General features: G+C 37.4%; 1 protein-coding gene and 1 long non-coding RNA gene across 3 annotated transcripts in view; one reads left to right on the top strand and one right to left on the bottom strand.

Moving 5' to 3' along the window:
- MED14 (mediator complex subunit 14) overlaps positions 1-19,596 on the top strand; it is a 66,493-nt gene that overhangs the window by 6,607 nt on the left and 40,290 nt on the right. For both annotated transcript variants that reach the window (XM_058714412.1, XM_058714411.1), the window contains exons 3-12: positions 726-831; positions 5,129-5,302; positions 6,132-6,261; positions 6,970-7,098; positions 7,421-7,528; positions 8,034-8,166; positions 9,418-9,568; positions 10,664-10,775; positions 16,018-16,143; positions 18,143-18,221. In XM_058714412.1, coding sequence (XP_058570395.1) covers positions 726-831; positions 5,129-5,302; positions 6,132-6,261; positions 6,970-7,098; positions 7,421-7,528; positions 8,034-8,166; positions 9,418-9,568; positions 10,664-10,775; positions 16,018-16,143; positions 18,143-18,221 — 1,248 coding nt within the window. The remainder of the gene's footprint in view (positions 1-725; positions 832-5,128; positions 5,303-6,131; positions 6,262-6,969; positions 7,099-7,420; positions 7,529-8,033; positions 8,167-9,417; positions 9,569-10,663; positions 10,776-16,017; positions 16,144-18,142; positions 18,222-19,596) is intronic.
- The window catches only part of LOC131503068 (uncharacterized), a 58,378-nt gene continuing 45,718 nt past the window's right edge, over positions 6,937-19,596 (bottom strand). The window contains exon 3 of the long non-coding RNA XR_009257297.1: positions 6,937-7,073. This is a non-coding gene — a long non-coding RNA (uncharacterized LOC131503068). The remainder of the gene's footprint in view (positions 7,074-19,596) is intronic.

Here is a 19,596-nt window from a genome sequence, read left to right as displayed (position 1 = left end):
TAAAGCTTTTAAGGCTTTATGAGGAGATGATAAAAATACGGATGAGTATTGGGAGAAAAAGCATCATAGTGGGTATAGCATAAAAATAGATACAGACTGACCATCTAGCTGTTACTTTTAGTAGTCAACTTACTTTCCTTAACTTTGTTTAGATAATTTAATATCTAAGCTTGTCGTTGAAATTAGTTTGGTAAAGAGTTGGATAGTTCTTTGATTATTCAGCTTTTTAAATCATGCTCTTACAAGATGGGAAATGGACCCTTGCTTTTGTAGAAGTAAGACAGTTTCAAGCTTTGGTAAAGATCTATTTCGGTTCCTTTCTTGTACCAAAAATGTTGCCAATTCATAACTCATAACCACAGTTATGAAATTCCTAACTCCTAATTTGATCTCCTCTGTGACCTGGTTAACTTCTATATTGTACTTTTATATCTGTGAATTGGGTATATTTTAGCAACTTTTATTGTCCTGCAAAATTCGTTTTTAAAATGTGATTCTGATTTGTTACTCTGATACTATTGGATTTATTACCCTGAAGTAGAAAATTAAAAATGCAGCCAGTATGCAAAATGTGACAATAATTCATACTTATAAATATTTTAGGTGATTCATTTTGTTGTAATGGTTATAAACATAGATTGAGTCATATTTTAGCTCAGATGAAATAAATTGTTAAATATTCTTTTCAACTTTGTTGGTTCATTAAGAATTGTTTTATTTTATAGGAAAATAGAAATAGTGCAGTTTGCTAGCCGGACACGTCAACTCTTTGTTCGATTATTAGCTTTAGTCAAATGGGCTAATAACGCTGGCAAGGTGGAAAAATGTGCGGTGAGTTAAACTTTTGATTATGTTTTATATTAAGTAACTTTTTGGAATGTTAACTTGTAATAGATATAACTTTTGATTTTAGCTTAAATTTATATATGCTGATTTGTTTGAGAGACATTACTTAAGTAATTCTGTTTCTGTATGAAAATGTGTAATATATTTCTGTAGAAACTTAGTATTTGATTACCTGACTAGAAAAAAGAGTAGGCCGTATCTGAAGACATTACTCTAGAAGATATTAAAGACAAAGACTTGAATTAAAGGGGGGAAACAGCCTTACATTTGTACACTTCCTTAAAGTCTGCAAAGTGCTTCTTGAATTTTGCCTATTCTTGAAAACCCTCAGAGTATGGCAGAGTCGGTATCTTCGTCTTGTTTTACAGATGAGAGAATAAGGTTTTCAGAAACTAACTGGCTTCAGTCAGGGCCACAGAGCTGATGACAGCATTTATCTGTTTGCTGTTCATCTATTCATTCTCCAAACCCTTAGTGAGCACAGAGTATAGGGTATAGTGGATGACACCCGAGTAAGGCACAGCCCCTACCCTCAAGAAGCTCATAGCTTTTAAAAAAATTTCTTTTAATCTTTATTTATTTTTGAGAGAGAGAGAGAGAGAGGGAGACACAGAATCTGAAGCAGGCTCCAGGCTCCAGGCTCCAGGCTCCGAGCTGTCAGCACAGAGCCCGACGCGGGACTCAAACCCACATACCACAAGATCATGACATGAGCTGAAGTCAGACATTTAACTGAGCCACCCAGGTGCCCCAAAGCTCATAGTCTTTTGACTGTTACATACCAGAGATGCTAAAATCTGTGCCTCCCTCCCCGCCTCCCCCACCAAAACAAACAAAATTTTTTGAAGCTGTATTCAAGAAGTGTTGAGGGAAAACATCAGTAGGGGTCTTGTGTTAGCCTCTTGAGCTCCTAACTTGGGGAGGATGGTGCCTCCCAATTACTCCCTTCTGTTTTCCTTTGGTCATTTCCGGTGAGGAGAATGGAAAGAGTAGAGTACCTTTTCATACTGGAAAGGGGAGGGTAATTATCATAAAATGAATAAAGTCCTAAAATAATGAGAGCATTTACTCACTTTAATTGAGGTCTGCTCTACAAGGTCAAGTAATCTAGCCACTAGTCAGTTTTATTTGGAAAGTGGGTAGACTCTCTAAGTGAGCTTGATACTGATGCTCATACTCTTTTTTTTTTTCCATTCAGTTATGTAATAACATTAAAAATTTTTTATCAGTTTTAATAGGTGAAGGCAGAAAAACAACTTTACTTTGGTTAAATTTTATTTGAGTCATTTTTAAATTCTCTTAAAGTTTACTAGACTTCCTGGATAAATTAGCAGCTACCCACTTAGTATAGAGGTACCATAACAAGTGTATTTTTAGCATTCTGACAAGCTAAGTCTAGAATATTTTTAGAGTAATTTTATATTTGCAAATCTGTCAGGGTTTACCTATTCCATAAAATCCCACTTCAGAAAGGAATCTACAGCACAGTTGTGTCTCTGCACGTGATTTCTTGACTTCTCGCCTCTGTTGTAGCCACTGCATTCACTGCCCTCGGTTTTACTAGGTTCCTTTATCGTTAGACCCCAAGTCTGTGTGAAAGTTGCTAAAGTGAAAGGAGAAAAGGGGCTGTGAAGAAGTTGAGAATTTTAAATTCTAGGAGAATAATGGTTTTTAAGTTAAAAATAAAACCCGATCTTCACTGAAGTTGATACTCCATTCCAGCTCTACCAACTAAGCTAGTGATCAGACTGGAAGAATTCTACCAAGACACATTCTAGTCACATATCTTTTGTCTGTAGGAGTAAGCTGTCATCCTTCTATATAATATCGATCAAGGGTTTATTTAGAGGGACAGTATTTTGTACCATACATTTTCCTTATGGGGGAAAACCTTCTTTCATTCATCGGCTGTCTGTTGGTATGATAGGGAAGTTAAAGTTTATATTCAGAGGGTCTTTTGTACACCGTAAAGCATCATACAAAGAATGGTTTTGATTATAAATATTAACAAACAGACTCATTCCAAGCTTATTTATGAGAAAGTTTTGCAACTCATTGTTCTGGAAATTTGGACACCAAATGTAGTAAATCTGTTTTGGCTGAAATGAGGTAGCATGGTATACTGTTTCTGAAAAGCCTGGGGTTTCTTCTCAATAATTAATTTGGAGCAATCTTTTCTTAAAGATGTTCAAACTTGCAGTGAAAAGTTAGGTGTCACTGAAGTAAATCAAATCCAAGTGTTCAATTTTTCAAATCTGGTGTTAAATTCCTAATTATATCATGGGTATTTCAGTTACCTGTTTAATACTACTGAGTTCAATAACATAGTGTCAGGGAAAATCCAAAACTCTTGGTTTTAATATTGAGCCATATTGTAATTCATCTTTCATTAATTCAAAGTAGAGTATTCTTCTATTAGTTTCTTGAGTTGGCTGTTCAAATAAATCACATTCTGAATGAAGTCTCATATTGAACTTCTGTAAAGTTTTGGTATTTTGTGAATGTAGACACAGATGTGTTTATGTCAGGTGTAAGGTCCATCAACTGAAGAATTAGAAGATTATTCATGTTTTAACTCTTCTGTTCTCAACCTAGTGATTATTTAACTAGTTTCATTTGAGGTTCTTCATAGATAATGATCTTTAGCCATACCAGACATATTATGTGTGTAGCTGAGTGTGTAAATACATAGTTTGTAGAATTCTAATGGTGAAACAGTCTGGATAATGTTTTATTTAAGAAAAAGAGGAAATAATCCTATTCCTAGAACTTTTTGAGAAACAGTTTTATTGAGATATAATTCACATACCATACAATCCACCCATTAAAGTGTCTAATTCAATGGTTTTTAGTGTATTCAGATATGTGCAACCATCACAGTCAATTGTAGAATGTTTTCATCATCTCAAAAAGAAAACATGTACCCTTTCACTGTCACCCCAAGTGCCCCCATCCCAGCCCTAAGCAGCCACTAATCTGCTGTCTATAGATTTGCCTATTCTGAACATTTCATATAAATGGCATCATGATGGAGTCTTGTGTGACTGGCTTGTTTAATTTAGCATAATGTTTCCAAGGTTCATTCATGTCGTAGTACTTCATTCCTTTTTATAGTTGAATTATATGAATCTGCTACCTCACTCGAGGCTCGATCTGACGAACTGTGAGATCATGACGTGAGCCCAAATCAAGAGTTGGCCACTTAACTGACTGAGCCACCCAGGTGCCCCTGTCTTAACCTGAGTCTCAATTTTCTCATCTCTAAAGTGATAGGAATTATCTGATTTTGTCTGTTTCCTGGAGTTGTGAAGATCAGATAATAAAATGAGTATGGAAATACTGAGAAAATAAATGTAGGGCATTGTGTGCTGGTATTAATTGTGGGTGTGATGTGGTATTAATTCTGGATACCATGTTTTAAGTTAGCCACTGATAAATTGGAGCCTTTCCAAGGCAGCAGAACAAGGGTGGTGAGGTAGAAATTTGGAGATGTAAAGACTAAATTCAAGTGACTTGGAATGTTTAGCTTTGAAGATAGGGTGGGCTTCCCCGTGTTGGAAGGACACGAGAGACATTACTCCTCCAGAATAGAATAGTTTCAAGGAAGGAGTTTGCAGCTCCGTGATGAGCTCTACTATTCAGAAACGCATTCAATAGAGAACTGATGGAAAGGATTTCTGTTTGGGGCATGAAGATGGCCTAGATGTCTTATAACAGCATTTATGGAGTATTTTATGTGTTCTAGGCACTGTTCTTAAGGTTTTGTGTGCAATAACTCTTGCTCCTCAGAACAACCTTGTAAGGTTGGAAATCATTATCTCTATTCTACAGTTGAAAAACCTGAGGCACAGAGAGGTACTTGCCTAAGGTTACAGGGATAGTAAGTTGCAGAGTTAAAATTGAGACCAAGGTAGTTTGGGTCCAAGAGGCCATGCTTTTAACTACTTCATTACCAGCCAACTCTAGAAATCTGTAAGAGGAAAAAGCATTTTGTTCTGTTTTTCCTAACAGAAATGTATATGTATGTGTAATGTTAAGGATGGAGAAACAAATTGGAAAACGTTTTACTTAAAGTGATAGGAAGTTATTCTTTTTAATGTTAAATCTAAACGTATTAAATATTTCTTCACATTACTGGAAAATTTTTTGAGGAAATATTTTGAAATGTGGAAAACTTATATTAATGTCCCTCAGAGTTTACTTTGGAATGAATAAATGATATTTGAAGTGCAAAGTAGCTAGCTCTCGATGAAGTTTAATACATTTACCCTTTGCTTTAAAGATGATTTCAAGCTTTTTAGATCAGCAAGCCATTCTGTTCGTGGACACTGCTGATCGCCTGGCCTCATTAGCTAGAGATGCCCTAGTCCATGCACGCCTGCCTAGTTTTGCCATCCCGTATGCCATTGATGTACTGACCACTGGATCTTACCCACGACTGCCCACCTGCATTAGGGTAAGTGCACTGCTCACCACTCCTGTTCTTAGAAGTTAAAGGCTTTGGCATTGGAGTCTACTGTGTTATTAAATTGTCCAGCAAAACAACTGTTCTATATATACATTTTTGAGTTTATTTAATCATTTTTGAGAGAGAGAGTGGGAGAGAATGGGGGAGAGGTAAAGAGAGAGAATCCCAAGTAGGCTCCAAGCTGTCCGCACAGAGCCCAAGGCGGGGCTCAAATTCACAAACCATGAGATCATGACCTGAGCCGAAATCAAGAGTTGGACGTTTAACTGACTGAGCCACCCAGGTGCCCCTGTTCTATATTTTAAAAGATTTCATGTAATTCACTTTTTTCTCCATAATTAGAATTGTGTTTTTTTGGAATACATTGAGGCCAAAATGTGAATAGCTATCAAAATAGATAAATCGGGGGGGGGGGGCGGTAAACAGGTGTAAATTAACTTACATCTATTTCATATATGAAAATACGGTATGCTAGTTGCTTTTTGGAAGCTTTTTTTTTTTTAAGTAGTGCGGTAATACTTTACTGATGTGGTGCTATTGTATTTTATACTTTTAAGAAGTGGTGAAAGTCATCTAGTGACATGAACTTGATTTCATAAATAGAGCGTGAAGAAGATCATGTTGCATTACTGTCTCAGCTGGGTGGCACTCTGATGCACCATAGTTAAGGGGCATATCACTATTATTGGATGTCGACTTAAGAAATGAGTGTTGAGATCCTCTTGGGCAAAGTGAGAAAATACTATGTTAAGACAGGTGCAGGTAAGAGTTGTGTCTCTTTGTACATTGTTATAAAATCACTGAATTTTTTTTGTAGGATAAAATTATTCCTCCAGACCCAATTACCAAGATTGAGAAACAAGCCACACTTCACCAGCTCAATCAGATTCTTAGACATAGGCTTGTGACCACAGATCTCCCTCCTCAGTTAGCCAATCTTACAGTTGGTATGTACCGGAAGTTTATCTTTTTTAAGAATTGACTTGTTAGAATTTTTTTCAAACAGCTTTTGGGGTTTCATTCAAAGAACTCTCATTTTGAGGGTTTGGTCTGCAATTCAGGTAGTGTTCACATCTGTGACTTGTCAACTGATCGTTTCTCTTTAGTACCAAGGGATAAAATTTTAGTACCTGGAGATAAAATGGTGGTATGTGAAGCTGGGAACAGGGAGATCACCTGGGGCTGGAGGAGAGATGATGCCCGAGTTATACCTCAAGAGAAAATTGTCAGTTGATGTTAGAAGTGTTCATTGCCTTTGGCTATTGCTTATCCAGGAAATACTGAGTTCTTTGGACACTTCTGAAAGAACTTTCAAGCTATTTAAAATTTCTTGTAAGCAAAATTGAACGTTCTAGGCTAGCGGGAAGCTGGTTATTTTCAACGTTTTTTTATTTTTTTATTTTTTTATTTTATTTTTGGGACAGAGAGAGACAGAGCATGAACGGGGGAGGGGCAGAGAGAGAGGGAGACACAGAATCGGAAACAGGCTCCAGGCTCCGAGCCATCAGCCCAGAGCCTGACGCGGGGCTCGAACTCACGGACCGCGAGATCGTGACCTGGCTGAAGTCGGACGCTTAACCGACTGCGCCACCCAGGCGCCCCGAAGCTGGTTATTTTCTAGCAAAGTAGACTTCTTCTTCTTCTTCTTTTAAAAGCAAATGGCCGGGTGAAGTTTCGAGTTGAGGGAGAATTTGAAGCCACCTTGACCGTGATGGGAGATGATCCGGATGTACCATGGCGTCTTCTCAAGCTAGAAATTCTAGTTGAGGATAAGGAAACGGGAGGTAAATCATAAATACTGATTTAAATCATAAATATTAATTCAGATGTTTGGTGTTTTTATATTATTGAAACATTCTTACAGAGTACTAAATGTTTGGCAATTTATTCTGTAATTTGAAGTAGATGTTATGATAATCATACTTACTTTCCATGGAGATTTTAGTGTTTCTCAAGTATAATGTTCTCTGATTTCCATGGATAATTTCAGTTCTTTTTTTGTTTGTTTAATTTATTGTTAGTCGGTGTACTCTTCCTTAGTTGGTACTATGATATGATCTATGCACTTTTCTGGTTTACCGCCTTTTTTTCTCCTGCCAATGGAAGATGGGCGAGCCTTGGTTCATAGTATGCAAATCAACTTTATCCATCAGCTGGTGCAGTCTAGACTCTTTGCTGATGAAAAACCTCTTCAGGACATGTACAACTGCCTACGTATCCTTTTGAAATTTGAGACCTGTGTTTGTAAGGAATTCGTGTGTCCCTGTCCTCCCCATATTTCCATTTACCCCCTATCCTGAACTTTCCTTTTTTGGAGTAGAAATGGGGCTGGGGAACTGGTGAGTGTGGAGAATAGTGATACATCTGTAATAGACCAAGTTTTAAATTTTACTGTTGGTAAAAAAAAAATGAGTAAGAAATCTAGAGGGGAGAAAATAGTGCCATTTGTTCTACTCATATTCTCTAAACCATGATGAATTCACAGGCAACCTGGGCCTTATAGTTTGTTTATGTCGGTTCAAAATGAAATATAAAACCTTTTTCTAAAATTGTGCCACAGTTGATCACACCTTTTAGTATATGTCATCAAAGAAATAGAATTCCAGAAATTTCCTTCATAGCCAGCTTTTGGGGAATAGAGCTGTTGTTAAATGAAGTTTGCTTGTAGTTCACTGGCCCTTGTAGTGATTTATTAAATTTGCTTAACAAACCCCATCAGATTCATTCTGCTTGTCGCTTCAGTTAGAAGTGCTACATTCCCAAACTCTAATGTTAATCCGAGAGCGGTGGGGAGACCTTGTACAGGTGGAAAGGTACCATGCTGGCAAGTGCCTCTCCCTCTCAGTTTGGAAGTAAGTGAAATTGATTCTGGCAAGTTCATGCTGTGACTGTAAATATCCTTTATGTTTCTCTTTTTCTTTCCTACATCTGATTTACTATAGACCAATAGCTGTGTACCTCTAGCAACATGATTTTATATAGTAAAGTCCCATGGTATCATATAAACCACATAAGACATCTGTAATTGACTCCTTTCTTAGAACATGGCATGTTTTGGGGCGCCTGGGTGGCGCAGTCGGTTAAGCGTCCAACTTCAGCCAGGTCACGATCTCGCGGTCCGTGAGTTCGAGCCCCGCGTCGGGCTCTGGGCTGATGGCTCGGAGCCTGGAGCCTGTTTCCGATTCTGTGTCTCCCTCTCTCTCTGCCCCTCCCCCGTTCATGCTCTGTCTCTCTCTGTCCCAAAAATAAATAAAAAACGTTGAAAAAAAATTTTTAATAAAATAAAAAAAAGAACATGGCATGTTTTAAATATGTAGACATCTGTTTGTACTAAGACTTGCTATTCTCAAAAAGTTAGATTACTCTGGCCTTATACCAGATTGCTGAAAGACCATTAAGATTGTTGGGTATGTTTTTAAAACATGTTTGCTTATCACAATTTTATATTTTGAACTGTGCCTCTTAATGTCTTTTTTGAGGGAGAGTTTTGGGGAAAATCAGTATTAGGCTGTTTATAATCCTCAATTCCCTGTTTGAACTTTGCTTGATTCTCATTTTCTGTAAAGGAATTAGAGATAAATAGACACCATGTAGAAGACAGATTGTTTTGTTTTCAGATTTCTTTGTGTGCATGTGTTTTTATTTTTTATTTATTAAAAATTTTTTTTAATGTTTATTTTTGAGAGCAAGAGAGACAGAGCATGAGCGGGGGAGGGGCAGAGAGAGAGAGGGAGACACAGATCCAAGCAGGCTCCAGGCTGTGAACTGACAGCACAGAGCCCAATGTGGGGCTCAAACTCACAAACCGTGAGATCATGACCTGAGCCGAAGTCAGAAGCTTAACTGACTGAACCACCCAGGCACCCCACGTGTGTTTTGTTTTTAAATTCTGTGTCTGTTTTTTTTAAAAAGGATGTAAATCAAATACTGCGTTGGATTACAGAATAGCTGTCTTCTCAATATTAAATTATTCCCTCCACAAACATTGAGGGCCTATCATGTTCTAGGCTCTGGCTAAGGCATACAATAGATTGTTTCTGTTTTATTCCAAAAATTAACAGGCTGTGTTGAAAAAAAATCATTAGTATTTCTTTTCTCTTTAGTCAACAGGTTCTTGGGAGAAAAACAGGGACGGCATCTGTTCACAAAGTTACAATTAAAATTGATGAAAATGATGTCTCTAAGCCTTTACAGATTTTTCATGATCCTCCTTTGCCAGCTTCTGATTCCAAATTAGTAGAAAGAGCCATGAAGGTAAGAGATCTCAATGTATTTTAATATTGGTTTGATTAAATGAATGTATATAACTTACACTTTATTCTTAAACTTTTAACACATTCTTTAAAATACATGGTGGGGCACCTGGGTGGCTCATTCAGTTAAGTGTCCTACTCTTGATCTCAGCTCGGGTCTTGATTTCAGGGTCATGAGCACAGGCCCCGTGTTGGACTCCACACCAGGCATGGAGCCTACTTAAAAAATAATAAAGGGGGCGCCTGAGTGGCTCAGTCAGTTGAGCGCCTACTTCGGCTGGGGTCATGACCTCACAGTTCGTGAGTTCGAGCCCCACGTGGGGCTCTGTGCTGACAGCTGACAGCCTGGAGCCTGCTTTGGATTCTGTCTCTCCCTCTCCCTCTGCCCCTTCCCCTGCTCATACTCTGTCTGTCTCTCTCAACTGTCTCTGTCTCAAAAAGAAATGAATATTAAAATAAAAAGATAAAATACCTGATTGTTCCTAAAACCCTTTATTAAACTTGTTTTATGTAAATGTTATGCTTTTGCATTTGTGGGGTTTTTTAATGTTTATTTATTTTGAGAGAGAGTACACGCATGCAAGTGGGGGAGGGGCAGAGGGAGAGAGAGAGAGAGAGAGAGAGAGAGAGAGAGAGAGAGAATATCCCAAGTGGCCTCTGCACTATCAGCGCAATCTCAGGAACCATGAGATCGTGACCTGAGCCGAAATCAAGAGTTGGATGCTTAAACAACTGAGCCACCTAGGTGCCCCACATTTGTTTTTTTAAATAACTAATGTTATGTATAATTCGTAAGATGTTCTTTCACATTTTAAAATTTAGGTCATATCACCATTTTATTGTTAAGGTTTGACATTTAATCACTGATAACCAGTACATAACCTATCTTGATTTGTAATTGCCAAAATGTTAGCTGTAGTCTTTAAGCTCCCAATACCATCTAAGTTTATCTTTTTTACCTTTAAGTTTGCTTTCTTCTACTGGTTAACACTCTGTGATTCTAAAAGGAACTACCTTGAGCCACAGTAATCTACTCTCAGACTTTTGAAGTGAAAATGTTTAAATTGCACATATGATTCTGTTCTTATTTATGCAGATTGATCACTTATCAATAGAAAAGCTCCTGATTGACAGCGTCCATGCACGAGCTCATCAGAAGCTCCAGGAGCTGAAGGCCATTCTGAGAGGCTTCAATGCCAACGAAAACTGTAGGTTCTTTTAAACTGGCATTTCCACCTTTCTTTTGTTTTCATTAGTATCCACTTTTATTTTATGAAACGTCTTTCTTAATTAGACTTTTTTCCTGGTTTTGTTGTGGAGTTGGGCATTTCTGCATTTTAACTTGTGATCTACCAAGCTTGTCCAAATTTTTCTCTAATTTTCTTTTTAATTATTTAGTTTGGCCTTCTTTTTTAAAGGTATGCATATTGAACCTCCTTAAATTTTTTTTTCCTATTGAAATGGAAGTTATTTTAACATTTGAATATGAATCATTTCTTTTAGGTCATCTTCTAAGAATAAGGTAGCTTTGCAGATACTTATGATGTTATTTATAAAATATGTCTCTTTGAGTGAAGCAGAATTTATCCTTTGTCTTTTTAAAGATTTTTATTTAGTTGTTAATACATGAGCAGGCCTCAAATAAGAAACACATATACACTCATAGCGAAAAATCTTCTAAGTTCACTTAGTAAGTACGTTTAGAGCTTCGGGGAACAATCATTTAGAAAGTAAGTGCTTTCATTCTAGTAATAGTTTCACAGTATTATGAGCATACACTATCCCTACCTCAGTTTTTGGTTGTGATGACCTTGTGCCCACAGTGAACAGCCTTTAATTAAGTGAAACGATGTATGTGAAGTGCCGTAAAAATGATGTCTTTAATAACTGTGGTAGCTAAAGTACTGCGTTGCATCGTCACAGAGCCCGGCTCAATCCATTATACTTAAAAAAGCAGCTTCTTCGGTACCACTTTGACGAATTAGCTAAAAATACTGCCTGAAGAGAGGACAGACAGGAAAATAAATTTGTATTCAGAATACATAGTCATTCAAAGAAAGTGAAAGAACAGAGGTGTGAAAGAGGGTCTGAGACAGACTAAAGACTAAGTGGAAACAGCTTAACTAAACAAGTGCAGGCCTTAAATACAAAGTATGCTAGACATCTGATGAATGAATGTAGTGTTTTAATCTATTTTGAGGGGGCATGTTCACTAGCCCCAACAGGGCTTAACATTAGATTTATCAAGTCTTGATGATTTTAATTATAAGGTACATGGAAGTCCTCATCCCCCTGCCCCCACTTGAATCCCTCAAGCAAAGATGTTATAAATACAGACCTAAATTTTCTGATTAGGAAATATAATCAAAACTTTCAAAAAAAAAAACAAACAAAAACTTTCATTGGGGTTAGAAAGCACACATAACCACCCTCCTGTTTTGTTCTTTTTTAGTAATAGTTTTGAGGTATAATTTGCATACAATTCACTCATTCAGTGGTTTTTTTCTTTAACATACTCAAGTTGTACAACTGTCTCCACAGTCTAATTTTAGAACATTTTCATCATCCCCCAAAGAAACTCCGTATCCATTAGCAGTCACTCCCCTATTCATCCCTCCCCTCAGCTCTTGGCAACCACTAATCTACCTTCTGTCTCTATAGAATTGCCTGTTCTGGACATTTCAGATAAATGAAATCATATAATGTGTGGTCTTCTGCATATTGTTGTTAGCATAACGTTTTTGAGGTTTGTGTATATTAAAGCATGCTTTGGTACTTCATTTTTATTGTCAAACAATCCATTGCATGGATATACCACATTTTATTTATCCATTCATCGTTGATGGGGTTCCTTCCACTTTTTTTCCCCCCTATGATGAATAACACTGCTATGAACGTTCTTGTACAGGTTTTTGTGTGGACTTGTTTTCATTTCTCCTGGCCATGTACCTAGTAGTGGAAGGGCTGGGTCATATGGTGACTCTGTTTTACCTTTTTACATGTTTAACACCACCTCTTAATCCCACCACCAGTAGTGTTTGAGGGTTCCAGTTTCTTTGAATATTTACCAAGACCTGTTATTGTCCTTTTTGTTTTTAGCCGTTCTGGTGGGTGTGAACTGGTATTTCTTTGTGGTTTTGATTTGAATCTCCCTAATGATTCTTAAACATCTTCTGTTGAGTAGTTTTAGCTCTTACATTTAGATTACTTTTTGAGTTAATGTTTGTATGTGGTATGAAGTGGTGGTCCAACTGCATTCTTTTGTAGGGGGATACACAGTCATTCCAGTAACATTTGGTGAAAAAATAAAGTTTTCCCATTTAGTAGTCTTGGCACCCTGTTGAAATATACCTTTCGTTCGTAAAGAACCCTATTAGGTACCAATTTTTTTTTTATTTCTGATTTTTCAAAATAGTAAAATTCTAAAATTCATTTGTTGGGATTGTAGAAAATCAGGGTTTGTGATCTTTTGATATTTTGATAAGCTCTGGTTTAATTTAGTATCATCTGTAAACAAGGTTTAGTTTGTTTTAAGTAAAAACTCAGTATGTTTGCCCAGGAGATACTTAAATTACTTTGAAAAATAGAGTGACCAGGTGTTTACATAAGAAACGTACTTTTGTGTCTTGTTAATGTAAGTTGCAAAGATTTTTCTTTAGCACCATTTTGTAGCGATCTCACTGGTTGGGCAGCCAGAAGGTGTGAGTTGAGCTGCATGCTCTTGAACAAGTAGCATTCTTTGGGCTCCATTCTCATCTGTAACTCAAGGATGTTAGTCCAGGCTCTTCCTAGATCTCTGACTCTAGTGGGAGTGTGCTCCAGCATCGGTTTTCTAGTTCTAGGTGTCTGTAGAATTCTGGGTGTGAGAGAAGGGTGCTTTGGAGACTGTGTTTTGGAGGAGAGGTCGGTGCTTGTGTGTGGGGTTGGGCCCCTCAGACCTGCTTTAATCAGAACAGTTGTGGATATGAGGGCCATTATAGGAAAGGGCCTGCTGACCCACCATTTTATTACCTATGCTTTAGCTTGTTTTTAAAATTCATGTTCATGCATTTGTATTCTTCGTGTAGTCTTACTTGATCCCTTTTGTGATGGGAAAGCATGCTTTAGTCAAATCCTTTACTGGGACCTAGGGCTGTTCTTGGAATCCCTTTGTGCAATCACCCTTAATCACCTGGCTTTTCTTCCAGCTCCTCCCTGGAATAAGCCAAGGAAGTGAGTAGCTTGGACAATGGAGCATTTCAAGGGAGGGCTAGGGGAATGTACAGATAGCAGGTTTGGACGGTCTAGATGGCAGCATGTGGTTTCATGGGGGTGGGAATGTCTCAAGGGAGAGTAGGCAGAACTTTGGAGAGAAGGTCAAAAAAGGCAGTACAAGGCACTTCAGGTCACTTGCCCCAGGTGGCCTCGCTTGCAGCATTCCTGTCTCTTGAAAGCCAGGGGAGTCTCCCTTGTGTTGTGCTCTGTCAGAGCCAGAATCAAGGTATCCAGGGCAGTTCAGAAGCCGAGAACCACACGCAGCTATTCCTACCTGGGCTTTAGTTGCTTCTCTTTAGTCTTCACACTTTACATTACTATGTATTGGTCCATTCCTCATTTTGTCCTTGATAAATAGGGAGAAATCAAAAAGGAGATGTGTATATATTTCTGTTTCAGGAAAGAGCAGTGTACCATCCTGTCATCTTGCACAACCTTTAACTCTCCCTTCTGTGTTTTAAGTTTTGCCATTTTTGATACCTTCAAGCCAGTTGCCTTTAAATGCTTAGGGCCTTATATATTTTATTTTTTGCAAAGAAAAATGTGGACATTGGCAGTCATTAGAGATACATCAAAGTATGTTTTATCTTTTGGACTGTGCTTTCTATATTCTTCTCTAATGCCCTGTCTTTTCAAGAATACTCAATTTTGATAATTAGATTGGAATGATCATTGTTATCCCAATTGTCAGAATTAGTTTTACACCATTACTACACTAAGAATACATTCCTTCTCCATTGGGAATTATTAACAGTCCAGATAGGTGTGGAAACCTAGCAACCCTGCTTCAGATCTGTAAGCACCATTTATTATATTAACCTGGTAAATTCAGCAAAACATCATTTGAACTAATTTGTCCTCCTGCTCTGAGTTATAAGATATTGTAAGAGGAATTTCTGTTTGTACCTATTTGTTCTTTCGTGTGTGTGTATGTGTGTGTGTGTTTTAGGTGAGAGCTCTGCTGGCCCTGTATGTTCAACAGTTCTTCACAAATGTAGTAGATGGACTGGAAAGCAGTTTGTTTTCATCTGATTAAATATGTCTCCTGCAGCTCTCTTTGCTTTATTAACTCGTTTGATAATTTCTTTGTATTGATAGCACCAGTGGTAACTCTGCCCATTTTCATTATTGTGCAGATTCCTGATGAGAGGGTTTGGCTTGTTTCTTTGATTCATGAAAGGGGTATAGACAATGTACATTGTTGAGCACTTTGCTTTGTAAGGCACCTTTTCAAACTTGTCATTTCTTCCTCCTAAGGACCCAAGGCATGGACAGGAAGATGTTACTGTTCTTGTTTAACAGAGTAGCACAGAGGAGTCACACCTGGTGAAAGGCTGGGCCTGTGTAACCACTCTCCTCACTGTCTGCCTTTTTTCTGTGCTGTAGCATTAGAGGACCATGATAACTAGAAGAGCATATTTCTTTAGAACTCCTCCACCTGATCAGCACGGGGTGTGATTTCAATGAATGCTCTGCTCCTTTAGTGGATTTCGTTATGCCAGCTTGTGGGATTAAGGGAAGAGTTAATTGGGCCAGGTGGAAATACTGTGAAACTTGAGAACGAGTATATTGGCAGCCTTGGGACCTTGTGTGTAACAATTGCTTATGTTCTTATTTCATCTGTGACTTGAAAATGAGGTATAGAAGTAACGTGAAGAAAAAAATGTTTTTCCTATATAAACAATAATGTTTAATGGTTTTCAAGTGTTTTTCTTAAACAACATGGGCCCTAATTGCCAGAAAACCTCTCTTTGTGAGGAATGACATTGAAAATATTTAGGCCGTTGATGAAATTTATTCTGTCTACCAAACCATTTTCTTCCCACTGTATCAAAAAGAAAATCCTTAAAAACTAACTTATTAGTAATTACTGAGTGAAAAGTAAAACTAGAACTCGGCTCACTGACGAAGTTAATATTTTCCCTAGCTATTTTAACCTTTTTTTTAAAGGAATCCTGGGATTTTTTTTGCTGCAGCGGTTGAGATGGGTATGTTCGTTTCAAGTCACCCTGAGGAATACATTCTTCCTTTTGAGCTACTAATTGACATAATAGTACCAGTCCAGTTTTGCAAAATCATGTTTTTCCTCTGATATTCAGGATTGTTTGATAGTTGGTTTGTTTCTACACACGGAGAAATGATGTTTTGTGGAAAATATTCAGATAGAAATACACTTTTTCATTCTTAACTGTTCAGCCTCCATAGAGACTGCACTTCCAGCTCTTGTCGTTCCCATCTTGGAGCCCTGCGGTAACTCGGAGTGTCTACACATTTTTGTGGACTTGCATTCTGGAATGTTTCAATTGATGCTTTATGGACTTGGTAAGTTACCCAATGACATGGTCACTCAGTGTAAGGAAAAATATTTTGACAAAAGCAAAACAAAATTTTTCTGCCATTAGGTATTGGGAAGGGGTGGTATCAGCAGTACAGAAAGTAGATGTGGAAGGAATGACTCTGGCTGATGTCTGTTCCTTGGGGCCAATTTTAACCCTGCCTGGGATTTTCTCTTCCCAGAAGTTAAATTTCCCAGTATGAAGTACATTTATGTTGTTTCTCTTATGTAGAAGTAATAATGGTGATGGCTGATGGTTTTTAGATGAACTGTTTTACCACTAACAGTCAGGTGACATGGAAATGACTACAAGGGATTCTAATGGCTAAAGAACATATACGAATGACAGTATAAACATCTAAAAGATGACTTAGGGTACAGAATCCTGAAAGAAAGGATGTTTATATTTCTGAGTTAAACACAGTCGAAATTAAAGTTTGATTTACCATGTTCTGTTACCAAGTTGGTGTTCTGAAATGATGAACTACTTGGAACGTAGTGTTTTTGTATTGCTAATGGAACAGTGTTCTTGAATATATTAGCACATTTACCATTTGAAATTAATATTAAGCTAGATGAGTGAAAATAAATGATTTTCTGCTCATATAGCTGTAAAGGTAAGTGTTTCAGGGAGCCTGGCTGGCTCAGTCGGAGGAGCATTTGACTCTTGATCTCGGGGTCGTGAGTTTGAGCCCCACACATTGGGTGTAGAGATTACTAAAAAAATAAATAAACTTAAGAAAAAAAAGATAGCTTTTTCTATGAACCGTTCATGGAAAACTGGCTTCATTACTTTGAATCACATCGCATTTATGATGGCTTATTAGTGACACACTTATGAACTACCGTTTAACTGTGGTTTTGAACCACAAGGCAGCTGTTGTTCATCCTTCAGAATTTTTTTTGCTTTACTGTTTTCTTGACTGTTTACACAGTACACACTCATAGATAAAGAAGATGACCATGTAAAACTGAGAGAAACCAAAAAAAGTTACCTGTTGGCAGTCATTCTTGTTTTAGGGGATATATGCTTATTTTAGCTGAGGCTGCCATAACAAAGGACCACAGAGTAGGTTGTTAAAAAGAAAGAAATTTATTTTATCATAGTATTAGAGTTTGGAAGCATAAAATCAGGTTGCCGGCATGGTCAGATTATGGTGAGGGTTCTGTTCCTGGCTCGTAGGCCCAGGCCTTCTCCCTGTCATCACGGCAGAAGAGGAGAGCAAGCTCTCTGGTGACTCTTCTTATAAGGGCACTAATCCCATCAAGACAGTGCCACCCTCATGACCTCATCTAAACCTGATTATCTCCCAAAGACCCCATCTCTAAATACCATCATCACATTAGGAGTGAGGGCTTCGACATACGAATTTTGGGGGGTACAATTAAACCATGGCAATGCTGCACTAATTTTCTTATACTTTTTTTCTTGAGCTGAAATCATTGTATATTTTGCTTTTGTTCAAAACGTGCTATTGTTAGCATTTTTTCGGTGTCATTAAAAATTCTAGGTGACATTTAGGAAGCTGAACTTCAGCCAACAGCTCTTGCTTATGCCAGAAACCATTTGTGTTGAATAAATAAATATTTTAGTGGAGTTTTACAGTTTTTACATTTTTAAGGTTCTAAGTTTGGTAATACTATGAGTTAGAAATACATGCAAGTTAAAAATATTAATTAACTAGGCCTAGGGTTTGGGAATTGAAATGCAGGCAGATAATGAGTTCATGTGTTTGTTACTTGTTCTTCCTGCTAATGTATATTTGCTATTAATCAGTTGTCTTAACTATAACTCTCCCTAAATGTTAAAGAGAGAAAACAAATTAGGTTAATTTATGCCTAATGATGGATTTAGTTTAGTTTTTCTCTGACTCAAAAATAACACTAATTTTTGCCTAAAACAATAATTTTCATTTAAGTTCTGGGCTACCTAAATATTTTGTGCCTCGTGTAAGCAACGAATTAATGAAGTGCTATATTCTATAGACCAGGCCACGCTGGATGACATGGAGAAGTCTGTGAACGATGATATGAAACGAATTATTCCTTGGATTCAACAACTTAAGTAAGCTTATTTATTTAGCTCAAGACTAAAAATGGAAAGTTATTTTGACACGATATATTTTCTTCTCCATCATTACTCTTGATCAGTCACTGTCCTTAATGTTTATGACATGAAACTTGAGCACCTTTTGGTACTTGGAATCGAAATTGTCTTGGAATAGGCCCAAGATAGCAATGTTTTGTATCCAGTTCCCCTCTAGGGCAAATACAGGTATGAAGGGCATGACACTCAACTTTCACTCGTCGCCATGGTTCCTCCTGGAAAAGCACTCTGCAAATCACTTACACAATGGATTTTATTGACTCTAGTGTTCTCTGCAATAGTCTTATTTGTTCTTACCCAGGATAATCTTCATGGTATGAATCTACCAGCTGACCCTTCAGAATAGTTGTTTCTGCTTCTCTAATACTGTCATTCAATATTGTCTCAAAGTCCTTTGAATGCTTCATACTGTCAAACTAAATAAAATTGAAAATGGAGCTAAAGACAATTCTGTGAGGTTTCATTGCCACCCTGGTACACAGAGGTGCCATTATGGCAACTCTAACAAACTCGCTTTTAAAATTAATAAAATTCCAAGGGATAAAAATAAATTGCGGAGCTCAAAACCCAAACTGTCAAATGGAGAAGGGGTGAGGGCTAGACTGTTCTTTGTGATCTAGCCTACCCCTTCTCCTTTTGCTAGTTTGAGTTGTATAAATATTTGAAGGCTTCACTATAATCAAGTAGTGTTTTCGTTAACGAGATGTGATTTTTAATGCCAACCAGATTGGTGATATTATATGAGCCTCCTTTTGAATAAACTAAACACAGTTTAGTTTAACTGTGTATGAAAAGTGATACTCCTTACTCTGAGTAAGGAATACTCTAATAACAAATTCCAAAATTTTTAGCGCTTTGGCATTTTTTGGTGCATTGTTGTGCATTCTGGCTAAACAAATAAGGTTCAAATACTTAAATGCTCAATAATTCACAGCTTGCATAACTTGAGGTGGTTTATCTGGCAGTTCCAGCGAGAGGAAATATAACCTAAAACCAGAAGGCCAAGTCCCCAAAGCCTTAAACTTATCAAATGTGTCTCTGTACTTAAACACATAATTTATAAGAAAGGTCCCCTGGTTATCACTTGTAATCATGCTTCTCAAATGATCTTTGGTGAATGACCAGCTTATTGCTCATCTGTTAATCTGTCATGGGACATTAATTTTTTGAAATAACTTTATTGAGGTATAATTTACGTACCGTAAAATTCACCCATTTTAAGTGTGTAATTCAATGACTTGTAGTAAATTTACTGAGTTTAACCATAATCACAATCCATTTTTAGAACATTTGGAACATTTTCATCACCCCAAGCAGGTGTTCATTTACAGTT

Source organism: Neofelis nebulosa, chromosome X (genome assembly GCF_028018385.1).
Source record: "Neofelis nebulosa isolate mNeoNeb1 chromosome X, mNeoNeb1.pri, whole genome shotgun sequence".
Lineage (NCBI taxonomy): Eukaryota > Metazoa > Chordata > Mammalia > Carnivora > Felidae > Neofelis > Neofelis nebulosa.
Note: the sequence above shows the minus strand (reverse complement) of the source record. Positions and strands in the feature narration are given on the sequence as shown.